Source organism: Siphateles boraxobius, unplaced genomic scaffold, assembly GCF_051911475.1.
Source record: "Siphateles boraxobius isolate OS27281-9 unplaced genomic scaffold, OSU_SipBor_1 16, whole genome shotgun sequence".
Classification (NCBI taxonomy): Eukaryota; Metazoa; Chordata; class Actinopteri; order Cypriniformes; family Leuciscidae; genus Siphateles; species Siphateles boraxobius.
This window is the reverse complement of record NW_027508766.1, coordinates 17552819-17579554: the sequence shown is the minus strand read 5'-3', so window position 1 is coordinate 17579554 and position 26736 is coordinate 17552819. Positions and strand designations below refer to the sequence as shown.

At 45.4% G+C, this 26736-nt stretch overlaps 1 protein-coding gene across 2 annotated transcripts in view; it reads left to right on the top strand.

Annotated features, from left to right (window-relative positions):
• Window positions 1-7611, top strand: part of rgs3b (regulator of G protein signaling 3b) — a 66973-nt gene extending 59362 nt beyond the window's left edge. For both annotated transcript variants that reach the window (XM_077231890.1, XM_077231891.1), the window contains 5 exons: window positions 3694-3764; window positions 4526-4630; window positions 4842-4903; window positions 5091-5257; window positions 6144-7611. In XM_077231890.1, coding sequence (XP_077088005.1) covers window positions 3694-3764; window positions 4526-4630; window positions 4842-4903; window positions 5091-5257; window positions 6144-6338 — 600 coding nt within the window. In that variant the 3' untranslated portion in view covers window positions 6339-7611. The remainder of the gene's footprint in view (window positions 1-3693; window positions 3765-4525; window positions 4631-4841; window positions 4904-5090; window positions 5258-6143) is intronic.
• Window positions 7612-26736: the final 19125 nt, after the last annotated feature.

The window sequence follows — 26736 nt, the reverse complement described above, 5'->3', positions numbered from 1 at the left end:
TTTGAAATTTTGCGAGCCCTGCGTATGGTAACCCTCGGTCCCCGATGAGGGAACGGAGACGTAAGTCTAGACTGACGAATGGGGATCGCTTGCGAGAGCCTATCTACTTCGAGTTAAACTAAACGAGCCAATGCACATTGGCATGCGATAATTGCACCAGCTGCTGTGCATCGCGGCCTCGCATCCTTGTTTTTCCCCTGAGGAGCCCGAACTGCGACTCAGCCATACAGCGGAAGCTCAGCAACTGTGGCGAGGAACTCACAGCATTAGCCATTTCTGGGGAACACTTCTGGAGCAAATAGTTGCACGTATCTGGCCCATGGTGATACGTTGCAAGCTGACACTAAGAACGGGTCCCTCGCGCTACTGGCCACTGGGGGCGAGTATACGGGAAGATACCGGCTCTACACAGAGCACATTCGCTAGATTCTATAGCCTCTGTGTAGACCCGGATAGGTGTCGCCCGGCCTGCAGCTCTACATATATCTGTCAGCGAGGCGCCTTGAGCCAGCGCCCAGGAGGAAGCAACACTTCCCGAACGGACAAGGCACACCTTGGGCTTCGTAAGCCAAGGCGATGGCATCCCTATCCAGTGGGCCATCCTCTGCTTGGAGACAGCCTTTCCCTTCTGCTGGCCTCTGTAACAGACAAAGAGCTGATCTGAGGTCCTAAAGCTTTGCGTTCTGTCCACGTAAAACCACAAGGAGCGGACGGGACAGAGAAAAGCCAGGGCTGGGTCTGCCTCCTCCGAAGGCAGCGCTTGCAAGTTCACTACCTGGTCTCTGAAGGGAGTGGTAGGAACTTTTGGCACATGTCCAAGCAAGGGGTCTCAGGACAACGTGAGAGTTGGCCGGCCCGTATTCTAGGCACGATTCGTCAACTGAAAATGCTTGAAGTAATGGTGTCTACCACCGCCTGGGGTTGGTCACCTAGAACCTCCGTCCAGGGACCAGGCATGGAGTTTCCAGAGGTCTGGACGCGGGTGCCATAGAGTGCCCCATCTCTGAGAAAGCAGGTCCTTCCTCAGAGGAATGGGCCAAGGAGGTGCTGTTGCGAGGAGGATGAGTTCTGGGAAGCAGGTCCGGTTGGGCCAATACGGCGCAACTAACAAGACCTGCTCGTCCTCCCTGACTTTGCACAGTGTCTGTGCGAGAAGGGTCACGGGGGGAAACACATACTTGCGTAGGCCCCTGGGCCAGCTCTGCGCCAGTGCATCCGTGCCGGGGGTCCCCTCGGTCAGGGAATAAAACAACTGGCAATGGGTTGAGTCCAAAGAGGTGAACAGATCTATCTGAGCGGCTCCGAAGAAGTCCCATATCAGCTGGACCACCCGGGGATGGAAACACCACTCTCCCGAAGGGGTAGGCTGTCGTGAGAGCTTGTCGGCTGCACGATAGAGCACGCCAGGGATGTGAATGTCACGAAGCGACCTCAGATGCTTCTGACTCCACAGGAGGAGATGGCGGGCGAGTTGCAACATGCTGCGGGAGAGTAGACCACCTTGATGGTTGATGTATGCAACGTTGAGGTCCGTCGCTGTATGCAGTTCCTGCATAACCCCTGGGTCGGATTTACCCTTGTGCAATTCCTTGAGCGCCTTGGCCTGGTAGACCTGCAGGAGTGCCATGGCATGCAGAGCAGAGGCATCTTCTCCACAGGCTGAGCGGACGAGAACTTACACGCCCGGGAGGGGAGGCGCGGATTTCCCCGCCAGGAGGTAGCGTTCTTGGGACACAGCTGCACCGCTCCACCGGGGGGATCTCCACGTAACCCTTAGCTGCTCCACCATCAAGGGGAGTGAGGGAGGAAGAGGCACCAGAAAGGTTTTGGGCAGAAAAAGGTGCCGTCCATGCGCTGGTAACCTCTTCATGCACTTCTGGAAAGAAAGGCTCTGGGGCGGGGCGCTGAGAACCAGCACGGGCCACCCCGAGATACCAATCGTCCAGCCGCGAAGGTTCGGGACAAGGTGGAGGGTTCCACTTGTGCCACTTACGGCGGCTCGGGAAAGCATAGCCGTGAGCTCTGGGTCTGATTCGGACAACGCTGGTGCACCCGAAGGATGTAGCGCAGCCGAGTCTTCATCCCCAGAGGGCTCACCCTCCGATGCAGTGACCGACATCCAGTGGAGCTCCAAAACAAACGACTGGGACCGCCGGGGACACAAAAGAGCGCTCTTTCTTGGAGGCTCCGCGGGTACCGTTAAAGAGGAGTGAGGGGCCCGAGGAAACTGGCTTGGCGGGTTACCTCTCACTGTGATCCTCAGGTTACCAAGGCTATTAACTATATATAGGCTATTAATTGCTAGGCAGAAGAAGCACTAGATCTGGGAATAAGCGAAGGGGCTCCACCTCTTTCAAGGTAACGGAGTCTCTTCCGTAATGCCGCGATGGTCATGTTCCTGCAATGAGAACATGAGTCATCTATGAGCGCCATTTCAGCGTGCCTGTAGCACAAGCACGTTATACAGCGATCATGCCCGTCAGCCATAGTCAAACATTGGCCACATCCAGAAACACATGATCTGAATGACATCTTGAAAAAGATTGTGTTAGCTCTTGTAGAAGTGCTCTGAGGTGCTGAAACGTACAGGGAGATAGCCGCGGCTACACACCAGGAATCCAACCCAGTGTGAGCACTCACTCTCAATCGTCACGCCCACCGAACCAACCAAGCTGTGAAAACAGCAAAGAGTTTATACTCTTAAGAGAAGATCGTGACCCTCAATGTCAGTGCCGTCACACCAACACCACGAACCAGAGATTCTTGTTGGCAGAGACTCGAAGACACTCAGTAGATCTTTGTAGGAGACGGGAACAGCATACACCATCTGGCTCCGAAGCGAAAGACAAGGATGTGAGGCACCTGCTGCTCATTATATGCTCGCGCCGCAATGCACAGCAGCTGGTGCAATTATCGCATGCCAATGTGCATTGGCTCGTTTAGTTTTACTCAAAGTAGATAGGCTCTAGTTAGCGATCCCCATTTGTCAGTCTAGACTTACTTGTAGTGACTGACGAAGGGGAACTGGAAGTTCCTATTAGATTTTGTTTAGGCGTTGTTTTGTTTAGCCACCGGCTGCCACCCACATTCCATTGGTTTTTTTTATGTGTTCTCCGGTCACAATTTAATACATTTCTGTCACAATTTCCCTTCTATCGAAAGATAATAGCCAAAAATGGAACCTCAAGTCTCAGACCTTTCCAACAATATGTGTTTTGTCAAGATTAGAAAAAGTTTTGATTTATAAAATATTGCTGTAAATTTTGTAATATGAAAAATGACAACGCCAACTAGGGGGCAGGAGCTTTTTAATTCCTTAAAAAGGAATTTAAGTACTGTTTCCAACAGAACGCAATGCCCAATTTCAAAATGGTTTTCACAGGATAAATACTGAGGGTGTAAGCTTTCGAATGATACCCAATTTATGATGATTAATAAAATATGTGATAGGACAAAAAGGGAATTCAAAAAAGAGCTCCAAGCATCCCGCTAGCTGGACGGTGGCAGTTAAGGGGTTAAAACAAATGCACTACTTTGCTAGTTATTTGAAAAAGGTAATCTGATTACATGACTCGCATTACTTATAGCCTAATGTGTTACTTCAACACTGTCAATGATGATTTACACTTACAAATCATTAATTTTATACTTTAAATTAAATTAAAGATATGACCTTTTGTTAATCTTCCACAGGTTTGTGGCAAACCAAACTGTAAATGTGACATGGGAAAAACTGGTGTCAAAAAGAAGAAATCCAAGAATCTGTAAGTCAAGCAACTTTATTTCTTCTACTTCATTTGCAGTTTTATTTAGTAAATCTCATAAAACTGTAAAGAAATGTTGGGGACATATTTCACCCCAAAATAAAAAAAAAGATAAGATTATTTTTTAACTTCGCAATTAAGAAAATTGCCTATTTGTTGCACCATTAGATTTTTGCTTTTTAACATTATTTTCATGACAACTGTGCAGATTTAAACCTCTCTTGGCCAACTGTCTTCCCTATTGTAATGGGAAGCAAATCTCATTCAGATTTGATTGATCACAATCAGGTGATTGATGTGGTACCATCCGATTTTAAAGAGTTATAATGTTATTCGGTTATACCAACCAAGTTAATTTTGCATCACAATATTGAGTATGTAATAGAGAATGTGCCTCATTATCATAAAAATAATGTCACAATCATGTTTTTCATTTACATACAGTAATACAATATACATTATTCTTTCAATTAAAATGTGCCACATTATCATAAAAAAAAAATCTTACAAATAGGCTTAATCTTCTTTTTTTGGTGAATGCAACAATGGAATATTTAGGTGTTATAGTTTAAGAGATGCGAATGTAATGTTTTCCATTCTCAGGTTCACTGGAGGAAAGCAATATTTATGCTTTTACTATCCATGTTCCTCCTACAATAAAGCTTACGACTGTAACCGGAACACATTTCCTCCCAGAAGTACTTGAGTGAACAGTTAGCTAATAAATCACCTGATGTGATACCTTTTGTCTTGTCACTCAGGGCCAAAGACATGAAAAACCGCCTGACTTTTCTGCGGAAGAAGACCAACGACAGACATATAAGCAATCCAGCCAATAAGCTTGAGAAAGTCTTTAAGTCAGACAAGTGAGTCCATGTGATGCATCGAGACAGTCATTCAGAAACATTGAATGGGTGAATAGGCTGGGCTTTGATGTAAAAGTGTTGTGGGCAATCAAAACAACAGTGACGTTTTGGAGTTATTGAATAGATGGCCTATTTTGTGTGCTACAATTATCTGAATGGATCATTAGTGTGAGTCATGGCTTTGTTGACCACTCTGTCTGCTCATCCACAGACCGACTCCAGAGGAAGCTCTCAAATGGGCAGAGTCGCTCGATGCGCTGCTTTCTCACAAATGTAAGATATGTCTCATTTGATAAGACAGCTGTCTTGATCTCTGCACTTCAGCAGCTGTTACTGCTATTTTAAACCATGTTGTTTAACCTCTGCTCCTGGATCCAAATCCAGATTTACCCCAGATTCTGTAATACTTATTCTGTGTTTTCTAATAAGCGTCGGAGTAATTTTCTCTTCCTTTCTACAGATGGCCTGGTAGTTTTCCGCTCCTTCCTGCAAACAGAGTTCAGTGAAGAGAATCTGGACTTTTGGCTGGCATGTGAGGACTTCAAGAGGATCAAATCACTGTCCAAAATGGCATCCAGAGCAAAGAAGATTTTTACTGAGTACATCTCCATACAGTCCTGTAAAGAGGTAAGATGAAAAAGGGTCAAATTATCTTTTTAAGAGACTTATTTAGCTTTGAATGCAGTTATGCAAGTTTCTCAAGTTTCAATATTTGCATTTTATTTTTATATTTTCAGTTTTTATTTTAATTTTAATTTTAGTTTAATGTTTAGTAATTTTACTATGTGCTTTTGTCATTTTATTAGTTTTTATTAATTTTAAATAGTACTTAGCATTTAATTTTTTTCTGGTTTGCTTGCCACAAAATGGCTCCCTGCATGTTTAAGACAAGACAAGATTTGACAGGCAAAAGTTTGTATATGTCTAACAGTTTAAAACAAAAATGTCTTACAACTTATTTGAAAGAAACAAGAATAAAAGATGATGCCAGAATACTAAAGTTTTTTTGTACAAAAATTTCAGCATTTTAGTGCTGAAGAGACTTTTTCTTCATGGTCCTCAAATCACTGTTACATTTTGACTTAAAAGAAAAACCTAAATTCATTTTAATTCAGAAATATATATCATATTCCTGTCATCGTATGTATGAACTGTTTTTAATGTTGTTTTAAATAAATAAATTGACCTTAGCCTAACCCTAAACACAAAAAGTGACCTATGTACAGAAATCATGCAGTAATTATATAGAAATGCACTTACTGTCATGTGCAATATGCACAGCATAATGCATTTGAGTTGACATGATATATACTGTTGTTCTCGGCAAAAACAAAATTACTTTGTGTGAGGATATTTATTTATTTATTTGTATTTGTATTATTATTATTTTTATTATTATTATTATTTCATTTTACTTGCAATTTGTAATTTATTCCAGAGAGCAGATGTACCAGAAACCAATCCAAAATAAATATGAAAAGTGTCCTAAGCATAGTCTTGTTTTATTTCCAAGGTTAATCTGGATTCTTACACAAGGGAGCACATCAAGGGAAACATGGAGAACATCTGCGGAGACTGCTTTGACCTGGCTCAGAGCAGAATCTTTGGACTAATGGAAAGAGACTCGTACCCTCGATTCCTCCGCTCTGACATTTACATGGAATTAACCAACCAAAAGAGACCCGGCTCTGCCACAGATCCATCTTAAAGCTATGGCAACAAACTGTATGTTCAAACTTTTTAGATCAGATTAGTATTGCTGGAGACTTGACATGGATTTAGTAGAACAGGATGTGTCTTCAATCACATTATCCACTTAAGCACAACTTTACATTGAAACATCACTGTGCTAAGCACCTTGGAGAGCTCAGCCCGTTGGATCATTGCATGGACACATTGTTTTTGGACGCTTCTGTGCTGCACCCTGTTGGACAGTTGTGGCAATAAGATGGCGATAAATGTGTTATGAACATGCTGGAAGTGTTGACTCGAATCAATTTGCCAGTGCCTAAAACGCCTTGGCACCTATTGACCCAGTGGCAGTACATGGAGGGTGCAAAGAATGATGGGTATAGGAAAAAGAGAAATTTTGGTACCGTTTTGTTTAGCTTAAGATACATTATTTCACTTTCCTTTCCTGCACAGACCTCAACATACTCCACCTTTACAAAGAGCGCAGTTTTATGTTTATGAGTAAGATGATATTGGACAAAAGTAAGTATTAGTTAACATTAATGACCTTTTTTATCTCGGGCACAGTTGACAGCATGTTTATATTCTCTCAGTACTACTGTTGAAAATCTTTACAGATAGAACGCACATTTTTATTACTTTCAAGGGCTTTGGTACCGGTAACTTTTCCACACTCGTTCTTTTTGTAGTGGCCCCGTGGCGCTAACCCCTTTTGTTTCACAAGTGCAATATACAGTTAGTTATTCTTATTAACATTTCTTTAACAAAACAGTTTATTAATTGGGTCAAAAAAAATAAAAAATAAAAAGAAATATATATATATATATATATATATATGCATAATGCATCAAAGGCTCAGTAAGAAAATGTGATTGCTGTTGTAAATAACAGAGGCTGAGATATATTGAATAATAGTTATAGTGATGTTAAAAGTCTAAAGGTATTTTGTTTGTTTTTGTTGATGTTCTTCGGTTGTTCACACGTCAAAGAAACCAGAATAACATAAGATGTCAGATAAAGATGTCAGAATTTCTGTTTAATAGTGGCTTAACATACAGGAACATGTATTGTACATAGATGTACGTGTTCTGTGTTTATTTACCAATTAGCTCATTGGGAGACTCATGATTGGTAAATACAGTGTCAGTTTCCTTCTGCCTTCATCCTAACAATGTCCTTCCTTCTGTAATAATAAATATCCCTTGTATTTATTTGTGGGTTCATATTTCACTCACTGTTGCCTTTATATGTAACATATTCTTATTAAATAAAATTACTTTCAATCATGAGGTCAACTGGACATTTTTATATTGTCTTTGGCAATTACAATTATTGTTTTTATTATCATGTTGTTTTGAAATACTATAGGATATATTGGCCTTAAGAAGATGGTGTACACTTTCTAAAAATCTCCAGATGGCAGTCAAGTTCCAGAATAATGCAAATAGACCAAAGCCTGCAGTTTTTAAGGTTAATTTATTTTTATGTATTTAATTAAATTATTATTCACAATGTTAACAAACAGGCTGTTAACTAATGGTAACAAAGGAAACCTTATTGTACAGTTACCATATAATTTATATATGTATATGTAATGTATTATGTATACGTGTTTATGAGTGTGAATGTGTCCCCGTGTCCCAAAGGGCATCCGGCATTAAACCTGTGCCAAATCAAGTGTGTGTGAAGCGGACCCTGCAGATAAACGGGAATAACGCTAAGAAAGACAGAGAGAATATATTATATATAAATAATTTCATTTCTTTTTTTTTATAAAAGTGACATAAATTAAATTATTTCTATATGTAGATGTATTTTTGTGTGTATAGTTGAAATTGACTCTTCCCTTAGTTTATATATATATATATATATATATATATATATATATATATATAAAACGCTCTTATTATATATATATATATATATATATATATATATATATATATATATATATATAATAAGTGCGTTATATATGTACACAAACACCCGAGTGAAAACACAAGAAAAGGTACTAAAGTTGGCATTCACAATGTTGTGTATGTTGTGTTGTCTAAATTCTAATAATATAATTATTATGCATAAAACAATTCTGAAAATAACTAAATGACAATCTGTTTTATTCACTGTCTGTTCCATGAAAGACAAGATGGAGGCAAATATTTAGTGCAGGAACACAAAGCTTCCTCTTACTTTTGGCTGGGTTTGACTGGCTCTTGCAGCTGACGGAGGTGTGGAACACACTCCTTTTAACTTGAAGCTAATGTTGTACGAAAACAAATTAAAGAAAATGATCCGTGTGTAAGAAAACAGCAACATAATTAGAGGAAAGTGAAAACCATGTTTTGCCTAATGTATAATGAAAGCTTTTGATTTAGCAATGCCTCTGATCCAAATTCTTCAGCACAAGAACAACTATTCGCTGTTTGCGTACTTTTAAGACACAGTGCACCAGTGTGTTTACACCACAACATGTTTACAAAGTAGAGCATCTACAAAATATTATAAGAGTTATTCCCCAGAGTGGCTTTATGACACAGACACTGCAAAACATTTACTCAGTACAGGATCTACCCTTGTATTTTATAATGTAAAAAATGAATACATACTGTATATCCCAATTAGTAAGGCAGTCCATATAGAGAACCTCTCTTATATGTACATTGAGGTCCCAAAAGCAGATGTTCAGTGAACACACATGATCTATGCTGATGAGTCATAGCTTTATTAATGACCCTGTAGGTAAAGGAAAAGACTCAGATAGGACTCCAGACAGGCAATAGGTCAAGCGAGTGATGGTGATGACGCATACAATCCAGATGTCTTTACTATGAAAAGGATGTTTGTACATGGAGGTTGTTAAGTATTTTGAAAGGCTGAATATCTTGAAATATGTGTCAAAATATAATTTTCATATGTAAATAATAAATAAATAAACGTTTAGCTAAAAAAGTGCAATAATTGTCAATTTAAATTCCCTTTTTTCTTGAATTAATTTAAATTAAATTAAATTTAAACAAAATGAAAATGACAACTAAGATGTAATGCTAAAATTTTCACATTTGTCTCCAAGTTTTTAAACTGATATTTTGTGACTTTTAGATTATTTTTCCTTAACTTTATATGAATAATAAAAAAATTTAAAAAACTGTGAAAGAAAGAAAGTACAATATAAAATATTTTATTCATTGTTATACTGTTCATGGTGGCCTTAAAATGAGTGGTACATTAACACTTCAGCTACTACTATTAACTAATATGGAAAAAATATTAACTAATTAGATTAACTAAAATTAACTTTAGAACTGAGATAGTTCCTTATTAGGTAATCAATAATTGCTGAATGAGATTGTCCTCATTAATAATTAATTAGAAAAATTATAAAGAATTACTAATTAATTACTAATCCAAACATTAACTTGTCTGAAATGTGAGAAATTGACTTTTGTTTTACTCTCAACGTGGTCATAAACTGCATCACTAATTACTCAAGTGTCTAGTCACAGGTAGGTGGCTATAATGAAGAGCACAATGAAGGAAATCAACAAACAGATCTTTAATGTAATAATTAACACAAACAGGAGAATAACTAGGAGAAAAACACAACCATTTACCCATAAACATTAAACACTGCAAGACAAGGAACAAACCAGAAAAAGGGCGCTTATATATACAGGCCTTATATATATATATATATATACAGAGCAAACAAAGGGAGTACCTAACTAGATACACCTGAACTGATGACTCTAATCAATCTGTAACCATCGAAACAAACAGGCAAGGACTGGAGGAGAACAGAGTCAATTAACAAACAAGAGGCAAAAGATAAAATAAAACAGACCAGGAAAACTGAACAAAACAAAACCAACATGTCAGTTCACCCCTCCCTGAAGTGCCGTAATAAGTCCAACAGGGGAGGGGGGGTGGGAACCCCGGAGGCTGATGAAGGTCTGGAGAAGGAGGTGGCCAGGGTGGCTTAGGCAGGACTGGATACCTCCTGGGCGGTACCAGTAATACATGAAGCCAGGGAGGTGCCGGTAGCTCAAGGAGCCAGGGAGATGCCAGCAGTGCAGGGAGCCAGGGAGGTGGACGTCTCATATCAGGGAGAGTGGGCGGCTCTGGGATGGCCTCCGTGGGTGTGTCAAGGAGAGCTGGCGGCTTTGGGATGGCCTCCATGGCCGTGGATGGGTAGCCAAAAAAATTATTGGGAGGAACTATGGCTGTGTGTGCAGAATAGACAGAATAGCTGTAGCCATGATGGTCAGCGCTGAACTCTCTGGGCTGGGCTCTGGAGCTGAAGAGGACTCTGGGCTGACATCTGGGGCTGAAGCCAACACTGGAGCGGACTCAGGGGCTTGAGCCGACACTGGAGCGGGCTCAGGGGCTGGAGCCGACACTGGACTCTGCTAAGGGGCTGGAGCCAACACTGGACTGTGCTCAGGGGTTGGAGCCGACACTGTATGTGTTGCCCAGACACAATGAATGCCAGAGCCATTGTGGACAATGCTCTCTGGAGCAGACTGTGGAATTTCACTGACTGGAACAGACTCGGGGGGATTTTACTTGCTGGGACAGACTCTGGAAAATCATTCAATGGAACGGACTCTGAAATTTCTCTCACTGGAACTGACTCTGGAATTTCTCTCACTGGAACGGACTTTGGAATTTCTCTCCCTGGAACAGACGCTCAGATTTCACTCTCTGGAGGGGACTCAGGAATTTCAGTCTTTAGAACAGACTCGGGAGCTTCAGCCTCTGGAACAGACTCAGGAATTTCAGTCTCTAGAATGGCCTAGGGAATTTCACTCACTGGAAACGACTCTGAGAATTTACTCACTGGAACGGATTTGGAGATTTCTCTCCCTGGAACTTACTATGAGATTTCACTCACTAGAACAGACTTGGGAGTGGACTCTGGAGCACACTCTTGAGTAAAGTTCCTGATGGTAAGGTCTGTGGAGGGCTTGGACGCAGGCTCGGGGTTAGCTGTAGTGCTCAAACACTTTCGGGATAGGACTTGATGATCATGGGAAAAGTCCTCATTCACTTCATCAACAATGATATCAGAACCGTTTAGCCAGAGGACATAGTTGATATAATCAAATCTAATGCCAGTCTCTTAAGCTCTGCCCGTTCCATAGTTGAGTCCTTGCTGTGGTCTTTCATTCTGTCACGTGCCCCAACCCGTCTTGTAGGCGTCTGTCACCACTAACTTCCTACTGGAGCCCAGCTCCAAGCCCCCCTGATACAGATGGGGTAATTTCCAGTGGGCCAGGGCTCTGGCACAGCCATGGCTTACCCTAAGAAAAACATGGCCCTCGCACCACACTTGAGGTCGGACGCGGGCCTTCAACCAGTTTTGCAGGGGCTACATGTGTAACAGGCCCAAAGGAACTACTGAGGAGGCTGCTGCCATGAGGCACAGTAGCTTCTGAAATGTCTTTAAAGGGAGGTTGCTCCCTGGTCTGAATGCCGTTGCTATTTGTTGAATTTTACATTTACATTTATGCATTTGGCAGACATTTTTATCCAAAGCAACTTACATTGCATTTCAAGGTACAAATTCTTCTTAGTCCTTGCTTTCTCTGGGAATCAAACCCATGACCTTGGAGTTGAAAGCGCCAATGCTCTACTGTTTGAGCTACAGAAAATACATTTCCTGTAAAGAATATTCAGGGAGCGATCCGGCGAAATCCAAGCCCGCATGTCGGATGAGTCGAGTACTGCCCCCAGGAACGTGATGCGTTGGCGGGGTGACAGTGAGCTCTTGCACAAATTGATTCTGATCCCCAAGCTTTCTAAATGGTTGAGGAGCAGAAATCTGTGAGCACACAGTTCCTCCTTCGAATGGGCTAAGAGCAGTCAATCGTCGTGGTAATTCAGGATGCTAAATCCCCTCTTTCTCAGTGGGGAGAGAGCTGCATCCACGCATGTCGTAAAGGTGTATGGGGCCAGAGACTGTCCGAATGGTAGGACTGTATATTGATAAGCCAAGAATGGTCAGTGATGGGGATTTGAAAGTTTGTGTCCTTCAGAACCACCAATAAAAGCCAATCTCCTGGGCATATCTGCGAGAGGATTTGTTTCAAAGTTAGCATCCTAAATGGCCATCCTATTAGAGCGTCTAATTACTCAAGAGATGAGATCTATCAAGATATATCAAGAGATGGGCCTGAGGCCCCCATTCTCCTTGGGGACTAGGAAGTAGTGGCTGTAAAAGTGACATGTCCGTAATGGCTTCCCAAGTTTGGATTCGGGTGTGGCGAGGGGTTGGAGAACCGCAGATGACTGATGCTTGCAGCAGCATGTAACTGAGGAGAAATGCTCTTTTTGTGAAGGTGTTTTTTTATTTTATTCGCTATGACAGCGGTAAAAAGTCTGGGCGCCCTTAAAACAGGTGATGGGGGTCCAGTACTGGCAACAAATACAACAAACTGAACTGAACAGGGGGTGGCGGTCCTGCCTCTGCGGGATTTGACCCAAAACATCAGGGCTGCTTGGGATGCTTTGCTGGATGGAAGCGCTGTTTCACCTTGGGTTCTGCTTTCTGGTGGTGCTGAGCAGGTGTGGGCACCGACAGAAAATGGCATAAAATGGCACATGGCTTGCGGTGTCTTCTGCGTTGCCGTGAAGTGCTCCGCTAACTCAACTGCAGGACTGAACAAGCCTGAGAAGGAAACCAGGGAGTAGAGGAAAGCCAAAAGTGAGTCAAGGGTTAGCAAAAAGTGGCAATGGTGCGCCCGATTGCCTGAGGCTGTGGTTTAAGTGGTGCGCACTAGATGTGTCTTTGCTCTGAAGGAGAGTAAATCTGACTACATGGCCGTTTCTGTGCCACTTAAATAGGCAGTCCGCCCCGCTCATTCTGGCGGGCTGAAAGGTAATTTTCTGTGAAATTCACAGACATGAACCAATCAGGCTTCAGTATTCTGAGAAAACTGAGTTTCCTCATAACATACAAAAAAAAATCTCTGACGCAATGCAAGTGAACCGTATTGAATAGGAACAGAATCTATTAACAAACTATAGTAGAAGCAACAGATAAAACAGAACAGAACAATGTTACTCTTCAAGAACTCTTCAAGTGATCTGGAAAATTATTTTAAAGTGATAAAGATGTATTTCACTTTAAAATAATGGTCCAAATCACTAGTAGTTCTTGAAGAGTGACTTGGTAACACTTGAGTAATTATTGATGCATTTTATGACCATATTCAGAGTACCAAAGATGATTTATTTGATCAGACACACAATAATGTTGTGATTACTTGGTCAATCTTTAAAATTAGTCACTGTGGCAAGGGGGGCGTGGTTTAGCGGAGTCTGTAGCGGAGAGCGAGGGCGGAGCTGAGCGGTGAGTAAGTGGGTCAAGTGCAAAATGACGAACACCTGTTTCTGATTGCAGTGATTGGCGTGGGGAGACCTGATAAAAGCCGGATGTCAGAGAGAGATCGAGTGAGAGAGAGGGACTGGGATCTCGTGCACATATGGACTGAGTGTGGATACAGTGTTATTTTGTTTGTGGAACGTGCTATAGGTGATCTATGGTGAAGGCGCTCATGCGCAACTGTGATTCCTGTTCCGAGTGATTAATAAAAGTGTACGAGACCCAGTCACACCGACCCTTGTCTTCTTCCATCCTCAACATATTGAACCTTGTTACACTGGTGCCGAAACCCGGGATGGAAGAAGGAGCCGCCGCCAGACCAACTCCGTCGCCACTTGAGGATATCATCCACGCGCTCGTGGGACTCCACCAAGAGCAACATCGGGCCCTGATGGATGTAAAGGAGGAGCTGGAGCGTCGCTTCGAGATGCTCCTCAGGGCCCAACAAGAGGACCGCGAGCTGTTCCGGAGCTGGATAGACCGGGAGGAATGGGCCAGCTCCTCAACACCAGCATCTGCCTCGGCCGTATCCATTCCCCTTCAGAAAATGGGTCCGAATGACGATCCGGAGGCATTCCTCGACTTGTTCCAGAAGGCGGCCGAGGCTGGGGGCTGGCCCATCTCGGACTGGCCAATGCGGCTGATCCCCTTGCTGTCTGGAGAAGCACAGATCGCCGCACAACAACTGCCAGTCCAGAACCTCCTGGTCTATCGGGACCTGAGGCGAGCTATTCTCCAGCGGGTCGGTCGGACCCCTGAGGAGAGTAGACAACGGTTCCGGTCTCTGGAACTCGGGGAGTCTGGTCGACCCTTCGTGTTTGCGCAACAGCTCCGGGACGCATGCCGTAAGTGGCTGATGGCCGAGGATCGCGACGTCGAGGGAATAATCGATCAGGTGGTGCTGGAGCAGTTCGTGGCGAGGCTGCCAAAGAGGACTTCGCAGTGGGTCCAGTGCCACCGCCCGACGTCGCTGAACCAGGCCATCCAATTGGCGGAGGACCAGCTGGTGGCGTGGCCAGGGGTCGGTGAAAGCCTGCCATCGTGGTCTCTCTCTTCTTCTTTTTCTTCCACTTTTTCTTCTCCCACTGTCCCTACTCCCAGGTTCAGAGGGTCGGCTCCACCCAGACCAGCACCACGATGGAGGCCTGGGGTCGCAATGGAGCCACGTTCGGGTCCGAGCACCTCGGAGGTTCAACGCCGCGGCCAGCAGCGTTTCGGCTCCGACACACACGCTCTCCCCACGCCAACCCCTTGACCCACTTCCCGCCATTGGAGCGGCGGGAAGGTCTGGGCCGGCCTGTTGGCGTTGCGGGGACCCTGGGAATTTTGTCGATCAGTGTCCAGTGATGGAGCTAGGGACACTGGTCAGGGTTCCCGACACGCCGCAGGCTGCTCCCGGTCAGGGCGGTTTATACCAAATACCTGTGAGTATAAAGGGGGGTACGTATCAGGCTTTGGTGGATTCAGGCTGTAACCAAACCTCAATTCATCAAAGTCTGATGCAATCCGAGGCATTGGATAAGAGCCGCGCGGTTAAGGTGAGGTGTGTGCACGGGGAGGTGATAGAATACCCTTTAATGCCAGTCATTATCCAATTCAGGGGACAAAAGCATAGTGTGGAGGTGGCAGTTAGTCAGCACCTCCGGCATCCGCTGATTTTGGGGACCAATTGGCCAGGGTTCAAAACTTTGTCGGGACATTTGTGTGCGGATGCTTCTGGGACAAAAAGGAAGCGGGGGAAGAAAGCGGTTGCTCAGGTGGGGGAGGCTGTTCCGGGACCATCGGAGTCTGTTCCGGAGGAACGGAGCGCGATTGAAAGAAGAGAACTTTCAGAGCGTGATGATTTTCCTCTGGAGCAGTCCCGGGACGAAACGCTTAAAAACGCATTTGATCAGGTCCGCACAATCGACGGGCAGCCTCTTCACCCAGACCGGCCTCTTTCATATCCTTATTTCGCGATTATAAAAGATAAGTTGTATCGGGTGACCCAGGACACCCAGTCAAAGCAAGATACAACGCAATTGTTAGTTCCGAAAAGCCGCCGGGAAATGCTTTTTCAGGCGGCTCATTGTAATCCAATGGCTGGGCATTTATGGCAGGCGGCTACACCCAATCGTCTAATGACCCGATTTTTTTGGCCGGGCATTCACGAGAATGTGCGCAAGTGGTGCGCCTCTTGTCGTGAATGTCAGCTGGTGAATGCACCGGTCAACCCAAAAGCACCTTTGTGTCCTCTTCCTTTGATAGAGGTCCCCTTCGAGAGAATTGGTATGGACCTCATCGGGCCATTAGAACGATCTGCACGGGGGCATCGCTTTGCTTTAGTCTTAGTGGATTATGCAACGCGGTACCCAGAAGCAGTGCCACTTCGTACTATTTCCGCGAAGAGCGTGGCAAGTGCACTGTTTCAATTAATCTCCCGGGTGGGAATCCCAAAAGAGATTCTCACAGATCAAGGCACGGCGTTTATGTCACGTACGATCCGCGAACTTTACGAATTGTTGGGCATTAAATAGATTCGCACCAGCGTCTATCACCCACAAACAGACGGACTGGTGGAACGTTTTAATCGCACGTTAAAATCCATGATTCGGAAGTTCGTGCAGGAAGGCGCTAAAAATTGGGATAGATGGCTAGAACCCCTCTTGTTCGCTGTACGCGAGGTTCCCCAAGCCTCCACTGGGTTTTCCCCCTTCGAGCTTCTCTATGGGCGCCAGCCCCGCGGGGTGCTGGACGTGCTTAAAGAAACTTGGGAGGACGGACCTTCGGATAGCAGAAATGAAATTCAATATGTCATGGACCTGAGAACAAAACTCCACACTTTGGGGCGGCTCTCTCTGGAAAATTTGTTACAGGCTCAGGACAAGCAAAGTCGGCTGTACAACAGGGGGACTACACTGTGAGAATTTGCACAGGGAGATAAAGTACTTGTATTACTCCCCACGTCCAGTTCTAAATTACTCGCAAAGTGGCAAGGACCGTTTGAGGTTACATGGCGAGTTGGGGATCTCAATTATGAGGTTATTTGAACAGACAGGAACGGAGCACGTTAAATTTATCACCTTAATCTATTAAAAAAAATGGAATGAGGTGGAGTCAGTGATGCTGGCATCGGTAGTGAGGGGGAGGAGGATCTTGGTCCAGAGACGAGCTCAAAATCACAATCTCTCGCTCTGGCACTTGGAGGAGACCACCTCTCGCCGATCCAGATCACTGACATACGTAATCTACAAGCAGAATTTGCTGACGTGTTTTCGCCCCTGCCTGGTCGAACAAATCTCATTCAGCACCACATTGAGACGGATCCAGGCGTAGTAGTACGCAGCCGGCCATATCGTTTGCCTGAACATAAAAAGAAAGTGGTTCAGGAGGAATTAGAGGCTATGCTGGACATGGGGGTAATAGAAGAGTCCAACAGTGACTGGGCTAGCCCGATAGTTTTAGTCCCTAAAACGGACGGCTCGATTCGGTTCTGTGTGGATTATCGCAAGGTGAATGCCGTGTCGAAATTCGACGCGTATCCAATGCCTCGGGTTGATGAGCTTCTTGATCGGCTGGGTACTGCTCGTTTTTATTCGACACTGGATTTAACGAAAGGATATTGGCAGATCCCCTTAACTCCAATATCTAAAGAAAAAACAGCTTTCACAACGCCGTTTGGTTTACACCAATTTGTCACACTTCCTTTCGGTTTGTTCGGGGCTCCGGCCACCTTTCAGCGTTTGATGGACAGGATTCTCCGGCCGCATGTGGCATATGCCGCTGCCTACTTGGATGACATCATCATCTATAGTAACGACTGGCAGCGCCATATGCAGCATTTGCGGGCCGTCCTCGGAGCGCTGCGAGGGGCCGGACTCACGGCCAACCCAAAGAAGTGTGCGATTGGGCGAGTGGAAGTTAGGTATCTGGGTTTCCACTTGGGTCATGGGCAGGTGCGTCCCCAAATTGATAAAACGGCAGCAGTTGCGACATGTCCAAGACCTAAGACCAAAAAGGAGCTTAGACACTTCCTGGGGCTGGCGGGATATTATAGAAGGTTTGTACCTAATTATTCGGACCTCGCTAGCCCGCTGACTGATCTAACTAAAAAGGAGGCACCAGATACCGTCCAGTGGACGGAGCAGTGTCAGCAGGCCTTTACCCAGATAAAGGCTTCTCTATGTGGCGGACCGCTCTTACAGGCTCCTAACTTTTCTCTCCCTTTTATTCTACAGACAGACGCGTCGGACAGAGGGCTGGGCGCAGTCCTGTCCCAGGAGATGGAGGGTGAGGAGCGGCCGGTGCTGTACATTAGTCGGAAGCTCTCCAAGAGAGAGACTAAGTACAGCACCATTGAGAAGGAGTGTCTTGCCATCAGATGGGCCGTTCTCACCCTCCGCTATTATCTCTTGGGACGGGAGTTCACCCTCTGTTCGGACCATGCTCCCCTGCAGTGGCTCCACCGCATGAAAGATACCAACGCGCGGATCACCCGGTGGTATCTAGCCTTACAACCTTTTAAATTTCAGGTGATCCACAGGCCGGGTGCACAGATGGCTGTGGCTGACTTCCTCTCAAGGAGGAGGGGGGGGGGGGGAGGCTGCAGACCGGATGGCTCCCCGGCCTTAGTCGGGCGGTGGGGGTATGTGGCAAGGGGGGCGTGGTTTAGCGGAGTCTGTAGCGGAGAGCGAGGGCGGAGCCGAGCGGTGAGTAAGTGGGTCAAGTGCAACATGATGAACACCTGTTTCTGATTGCAGTGATTGGCGTGGGGAGACCGGATAAAAGCCAGATGTCAGAGAGAGATCGAGTGAGAGAGAGGGACTGGGATCTCGTGCACACATGGACTGAGTGTGGATACAGTGTTATTTTGTTTGTGGAACGTGCTATAGGTGATCTATGGTGAAGGCGCTCATGAGCAACTGTGATTCCTGTTCCGAGTGATTAATAAAAGTGTAGGAGACCCAGTCACACCGACCCTTGTCTTCTTCCATCCTCAACATATTGAACCTTGTTACAGTCATACTGTAGTTAGTTGATAGTTAATAATGAGGCTAATCTCATTCAGTAATTAATTATTAACTACTAAGGAACCATCTTAGTCCTAAATTTAATATTACTTACTGATTAGTTAAGCTTTTTTATATTAGTTAATAGTAGTAGCTGAAGTGTTAATGTAGTACTACTCATTTGTCCTGCATTACTTCCTGCATAGTTAACTATTAATGACGGACCATCAAAAGTGTTATCCATGTTTAAGATTTCCAAGAGACTTTCATTCACACCCATAGATGGTGCTAAAATCATACTGTTCAGCTCTACTGTAAAGAGCCATACTGTCTGACCAAATAGTCTACATTTGGACAGATAGAGGGATGGTAAGGATATGATGGGGATGTGTTTCTGCAGTTCTGTGTGTGTGTACGGTTGTATTTGAAGGGGTGGGAGAACACTCGGGGTGTGGAGAGATTAGGAGGACAAGAATCACCCTCCTCTAACTTCACTGTCTTATTCACACACATTAATACAGTTTCTTAGAATAGAGCCGTGTAATGACGCAAGAAGCAAATGCCTTTTCAAATTGTGGCAAACTGATTTTCAGTATAAAAACTCTTGAGGATGTTGGATGTGGAAATGTTTGTATTCACTGTAAATGAAGTATGAGGAAATGTACAAACTTACACTTATATTTAGGGATACAGACATGAACTCTATTGTTTTTAATAGGATTATTTATTATTGTGTATTTTGTTATGCCAATATGTACCACAACATACTGTAAAGGACAGAAACATGAAATTCAGACCAAATGTCTTTTATATGCACAGATTCCTTGGCTCACAATCTAGACATCCCACATACCTTAATTTCTTTCTGCCTGGAAAAGTTTTCAGCAATATTGGATTTTTTGTTGTTGAAAAAACTAAATAAAAATACTTTTACAGACTAGTCCTAGTTTTTTCGCCAGATCTCCACCAAATTTAAATAAATAAATAAAAAATGCTGAACTTTGAATTCAATACGGCTGCCAGACACCAATAATTAATAATTGGGTGTGGATTATTTTGTTAAAATGGATCATCAAAACATAATTGTAATTGGTGCATGTATGTACAGTATACAAATGCAATACATTTGTTAGAGCTCAGTCAATTGTTAGAGTCATGATAATGATAAATGTTAAAAGGGCTCTAACTATGGAACTTCAGTTGGCTTGAAATTTTGCATGCGATTGTTGGTCAAGATCTTAAGGGGGTATACGAGGACAATCCAAACAAAACTTGGTAGGTCTACAAAAGGGTCTGAAAAAACATTTAAAGTACAAAATATAATTTGGACAGAAGGTGGCGCTATTACAGTGAATGAGAAGATAAGTTACATTACATAAAACGATTGTAATTAATGTTCATGAATTTGTTTAAAAATGAAATGTCAGTAAAAAGATACCAATTTTTGAATATGAACAAAACTAAACTTGTAAGCTGAAGGGGGTTGTTAATTTGATTGATACTGTAATCGCTTCTTGCAGCTTTAGTTTATAACTTGGCTCATTATAAAAACTAATACTTGTTTTTTTTTCATTCAGAAATGCAACAGGCGACGTGTAGATCCTTCTGGAAGGGGTTCACATTCAGAAACGCATTAAACTTTCAGCATTCCTCACTGTTCCCTAAGGTCCTTCATTATTTTAATTATCATCTTCTTGTGCAGTATGTGTTCACCCTGGATTGATGGTTAAATTCAGATAAGTGCAGATGCGATATGCTGTCAGGTACTAGCAGACAGAACGTCAGGAGCACACAGACTGCACTTTTATGGCTGCACTCTTTCTCTTTTTTCCTGCCGTAAAGGATGAACTCATCGCTAAAAATGGATCCCGGTTCCTTCCTCATCACAGGCCTCATCATCAGCAGATTGGAGAATGGGCGATGAGCCAGGAGTCTTCATCCTTTAAAGGCACCCACCCTTTTTCTTTTTTGACGCTCTCTCTATCAATCTCCATCCGCTGTTCTTTCATGCACAAAAATACATATGAAACATTTAAATACTGTTGAAAGAGTGATCTGCTTGCGATGAAAAGTTCCTCTGGGTCTGTTTCATAAAAGTTCAGCAGGCCAAGTCATATTTTGTTAATGTACGGACCTCATATGAGTGTTAAATTAATGTACTTAAAAAGTAAACTCTGGTCTAAAAAGGCACAAATACAGACAAGTGGAGGGATATGCATAGAGAAACATGTCATTGTTGTTGTGCTAAATGTTATCAGCTGAAATTTGAAGACCGAACTGTTGTATAAGTAAATACAATGCATATTTTACAGTAATGAGGGAAAGTTAAATACTGTAGAACCGAACGGGCTGTAGTGCCAACACTGAACTCCAGGATGACAGGGTTTATGCCATCATTTCATTACTCCATCATCCAGAAATAAGTCCATCAATAGATCATTTTGGGGTTATTTGGCCGCTGTCCAAATCAGTGGGTCAGTCTTCAATTTATGTTTGACAGTGATCTACTGCTGCTGAAGACACTGAGAACCTTCACAGACCTCACAGAGAAACAGTGTAAAGTTTACAATGTGTTACCCAAGATGTTAGCCTGTTATTTAATTCACAGCCATCTAGACTCTTAATATCACTGAAGATCATATGAGGAGCTACCTGGTCAATCCTAAAGTATCTTTCAATTGTTTAAACGTGAACCATTCAGGTTCTTATGAGTATGGCAGAATCATTCAGTTATTTTTGCTGTGTTTGCCTGCCTTCTTTCAGTGCCTCAAATGTTTCCTATTATGTCTTTCATTTTTCCCGCTGTAAATACACAACTCTCAAAAATCTCTGCCAATGTTTGAAATACTTTGAAAAGTTTTCATTTTGCATCATTCACCCCCAAAGTATGCTTAAGTCAGTCTCCTTCATACAGTGCCATGAACTGATTAGAAAAATATGGACAATTATAGACAGCTTAACCTCTTTTCTAAAAAAAACTGAGGCTGGTTTGTATTTCCTCAGTCTCTAACTGTCCATGGAAGAGCCAAGGAAAATAAAAGTTAATGGTGTATACCACAGTGTGGCTTGTATATTATTAACATTTAGGGCAGCATCCAAAAAAACATATATGGCAAAAAAGTAATTTCAGTCTAACTCCAGATTTGCAGGTATAAGAAGGCCAGGTACAGCTATATGGTAAAGCAACAGGCTCCAAGTATGAGTTTTACTGAAATATTTACTGGGCTTTTGCTGTAAGGAGAAAAAAGTGGTTATTGGTTGGTTTTATACTGATTTCTTTTACCTATACTCAATCATTTTTAACAATGTTTTTAGTCATTATGTAAAAACACGTCTATGCTCTGTTTTCTAATGTCTGTTATCTAGGTCAAAGAAAGCACAGGAGTATTGAGAGCTTAAGGGGATATTTGTGCAGTCCACTCTTAATGAGTTGCATATATTAATAACTGTGAGTCATCTACACTACTGTTAAACGTTGGGGTTCAGCGAGATGTTTTTAAATGTTTTTAAAAGAAGTCTCTTATGCTTATATCCTAAGGCTGCATTTATGGGATCAAACACACAGTAATAATAGTGATATTGTGAAATATTATTCAAATTTAAAATAACTACCTTTTGTCTTTTCATATATTTTAAAATGTAATTTATTTCTGTGATGGTAAAACGTCTCGGTTATGTATGTAACCCTCGTTCCTTGAGTAGGGAACGGAGACGTTACGTCGGATGACGACGAATGGGGTTTCGCTTAGAATGCCTATCGACTTCGAGTATACAAAACAAGCCAATGGCAAAGAAATGCCATAGGTCTGCGGAATTTGCATAGCGTATCTCTGCCTTACCTCGTGGGTATAAAAGGAGGACGCTGGCAACATGCAGATATGCTTCTTCGCTGAGGAGCCGAGACTGAACTCAGGCGATCCCCGCGGTACAGCGGAAAGTGGCAGGAAGACGTAACGTCTCCGCTCCCTACTCAGGGAACGAGGGTTAAATACGTAACCGAGACGTTCCCTTTCGTCGTCACTCCGAGTTACGTCGGATGACGACGAATGGGGCTACCAGTCTAATCACGCCACCTTCTCGGCTGTCTTAGAGAATACACATGTGACCCGAAGGGATGCATATGGAGAACACTGGGGTGTCCAGCCGCACGTGGAATATTTCAACCCCAGGGGTGCTAGGGTGGCTTGCCAAGGGAAATACACATGCTCAGAGAGGCTTACAGTGGAATACATATGTGGGGATCGCTCAGAGGAGGGACCATGCACACGGGAGGCACCTAGCCGATGCGCAGGCAATAGACAATGACGCCGACGTCAGGAGTGCTGGAGGAACTCAGGGCTTTAGGGGAAGCTCACCTGAGGAGAATATCGCACGTATCCAGTCCGTGGAGTGGAATGGCGAGCAAGCGAAGACATCTAAACGCGGGTCCAGTACTAGCTGGTTGAAGCGAGTACATGAGAGGACACTGGCTCCACTCGGAGAATGTAGAATCTGGCGAATGTGTAGGTGTCGCCCAGCCTGCAGCTCTGCAGATGTCTGTTAGAACCTTGGGCACATATCCAAGCCGGGGTCTCAGGATCATGTGAGAGTAAGCCGGCCTGAATCCCAGGCACGCTTTGCCAGGCACGCCAAGCACGCTTTGCAGGTCCCCTACACTTGATGGAGGCCAATGCAACCAGGAGCGCTGTCTTGATTGACAGGAACTTAAGCTCCACTGATTGCAAAGGCTCAAAAGGAGCACTCTGCAGGGCAGTTAGAACCACTGAGAGGTCCCAAGAGGAAACGAGAGGAGGGCGAGGAGGATTCAGTCTCCTCGCTCCTCTTAGGAACCTGACGATCAGGTCGTGCTTCCCAACAGACTTTCCGTCTACCGTATCATGGTGTGGGGCAATGGCGGCAATGTATAATTAGAGGGTGGAGGGAGACAGCCTTCGCTCCAACCCTGAAGGAAGGAAAGTACGACACTGAACGAACATCTCCGGGGGTCATCTCGGTGAGAAGAGCACCAGTTGGCGAAGAGGTTCCACTTCAAGCATAGGCGTGTCTCGTGGACGACGCTCTAGCGGAAGTGAAGGTAGCCACCACCTCTGGTGGTAGGGTACTCAAACCTGCCTCGTCCCGTCCAGGAGCCACGCGTGGAGGCTCCGAGATCGGGACGAGGGTGCCATAGGGTGCCCCGTCGCTGAGAAAGGAGGTCCTTTCTCAGAGGAATTGGCCAGGGAGGTGCTGTCGCGATGAGTACTAGTTTGGAGAACCAGGTCCAGGCGGGCCAATGCGGCGCGACCAGAATGACCTGCTCTCCGTCCTCCCTGATCTCGCACAGGTCTGTGCCAGACGTCTCACTGGGGGAAAAAGCATTCTTGCGGGGCCCCGCAGCCAGCTGTGCGCCATTCCGTCATTGCCGAGGGTGCCCTCGGTCAGGGAGTAAAATAGAGCGCAATGGGTCGAGTCGTGGGAGGCAAACAGATCTATCTGTGTGTCCCCGAACTGGTCCCAAACCAGCTGAACCGACTGGGGATGGAGTCACCATTCTCCAGGGAGGGGCTGAAGCTGTGGGAGCTCGTAGGCTCCACAGTTCAGGGCTCCAGGAAAAATGGCTCGAAGCGACCGCAGATGCTTCTGACTCCATAAGAGGAGGTGGTGGGCGAGTTGCAAAATACGGCGGGAACACAGACCACTTTGATGGTAGATGTACGCTACTGATGCGGTAATGTCAGAGTGGGCTAGTACGCGTTGACCTTGAGCAACGCAAGGATGGTGCAGAACAAGGCATACTGCCAGCAACTCGAGGCAATAGACATGCTAAGGCCGCTAGGTCCTGTGCAGGAGCTGACGACAGTGTGTCCATTGCGCATGGCACCCCAGCCCGTGGTGGAGGCATGTGTTGAGAGACAACATGCCCGGAAGCGCGATCCAGGGGCAGTAACCCATAGAAACTGAGGTTCGACCACGGGGTGAAGGTCTGACGGCAAGTCGGAGTAACTGGTACTCAAAGCACACCGTGTTGCCATGCCCACCTCGGGACTCGGTCGCGAAGCCAAAGCTGAAGCGGTCTCATATGAGCAATCCGAGCGGCGATGTTGCGGCTACGGATGCATATGCCCCAGGAGCCTCTGAAAAAACTTCAGTGGAACCGCACTCTTGCGTTTGATTGTCTCAGGCAAGTTAGCAATGGCTGAGTGGAGAAGGCTACCAAGTCAATACCGAGAAAAGAGATCCTCTGCACGTGGCAAAAGTTTACTCTTTTCCCAGTTGACCCGAAGGCCCAGACGAGCTAGGTGCCGGAGAACTGGGTCCCTGTGTTCGCAAACCTGGTCTCGAGAGTGAGCTAGGATAGCCAGTCGCCGAGATAGTTCAGGATGCGAACCCCGTGTTCCCATGGAGGAACAAGGGCTGCCTCGACAACCTTTGTGAAGGCGCGAGGAGACTGGGCTAGCCCGTATGGGAGAACAGCGTACTGATATGTGCGCTCCCTGACAGCAAACTGTAGGTACGGTCTGAGACGAAGGAGAATGGAGACATAAAAGTAGGCGTTCTTCAGGTCCATCGCTACAAACCAATCCTGTGGCCGCACACATTCGAAAATGCGTTTGGCCAGGAGCATCTTGAACGGCAGCCTGGGAAGGGGGCGGTTCAGATGCCCATGTCCAGGATCGGCCGTAACCCACCGGATTTCTCCAGGACAATGAGGTAGGGGCTGTAACCAGCATTCCACGGGTGCCTACTCTGCCAGGGTCTGGCGACAGAGGGGGATGAGAGCGGTATGGTCCGGGGACAGCACGCACTGTCATCCGGCTCTGAGACAGAGGCGGGCGAGGGGTGCATGGCTCGGGGGCGGCGCACCGTGTCGTCCGAGAACTCTGTGTGCTCAGAGACGGGAGAGTCAGTTCTTTCTGAGAATAAGGATTCTTCCCCGGCCCTCCACAGGGAAAGGAGTGGCCCTGTTACCAGCTCCTGTTAAGAAATGAGTCCCATCTCTGAGCAGCCCGTCTCAATAGTGCCACTTAACCCGGTGTATAGCGGGGGGCGGGACTGGAGAGGGCTGTGGTGGAGGGTGCCTTCGGCGGTGGGCAGACTGAGGAGAGCAAGGTCAGTGGTGGCGCGCAGCTCATTGTGGGTCAGTCCCGCCCTCGTGCATGTCCGTGAGCATCTGGATCTGGTAGACCAGCAGAATGGCCATGGCACGCGGTGAGGCGGCTGCCTGTCCTGTGGCGCAATAGAATTTAACCACAACTTGTGTAGATGAAAAACTACAGGCTTCGGATGGGTGCTTAGGATCGCGCCAAGAAGAAACACTCTGAGGACGCAGTAGCATAGCAACAGAGCGTTCAACCGGGGGACCCCAATGTACCCATGGGCAGCGGCCCCGTCGAGGGGAGGAAGGGCGGAGGAGATCAACGAGGGATCGTTGGAAGACACGGGGGTGTTCGAGGATTTCAAGATCTCCTGATGCACATCCGGGAAGAAAGGTATCGGGGTGGACGCTGACAGGTGTCAGCGGCCGCACCCAAAAACCAATCGTCCAGCAGCGAGTGCTAAGACAGGGTGAAAGGTTCCACTCTAGTCTGATGCTCGCAGCGGCCCGGGAAAGCATGGCCGTCATCTCAGGATCTGACTCGACAACTGCCATATGCACACCCGAAAGTGGCAGCACTGTCAAATCATCACTTCCTGAAGATTCTTGCCCGCCCTGTGATGCTGCGATGGACAACAGATCCGATTCTGGAAGGAAAACCCGCGGGGGTACGAAGACGTTGCGTCAATGAAGAGGGGGGCGTGGGGCACGGACGGATAGTCGCCGCCTCTGTTCCACACCTTCACCCTCAGGTCACCCTGGCCACCAGCCGAAGTAGCACCTCACGTGGAGAGTGTTAAATCGGGGTGTGGATGAGGGGACTCTCTCTCTCTCTAATGAGTTCACTGAGTCTCGACCGTAATGACGCGATTTCCGCGGGGAGAACGTGAGTCATCCACAAACGCTGCTCTAGCGTGATCAAGCCCAAGCACGCAGAGCAGAGAATGTGCCCATCAAAATCGGAAAT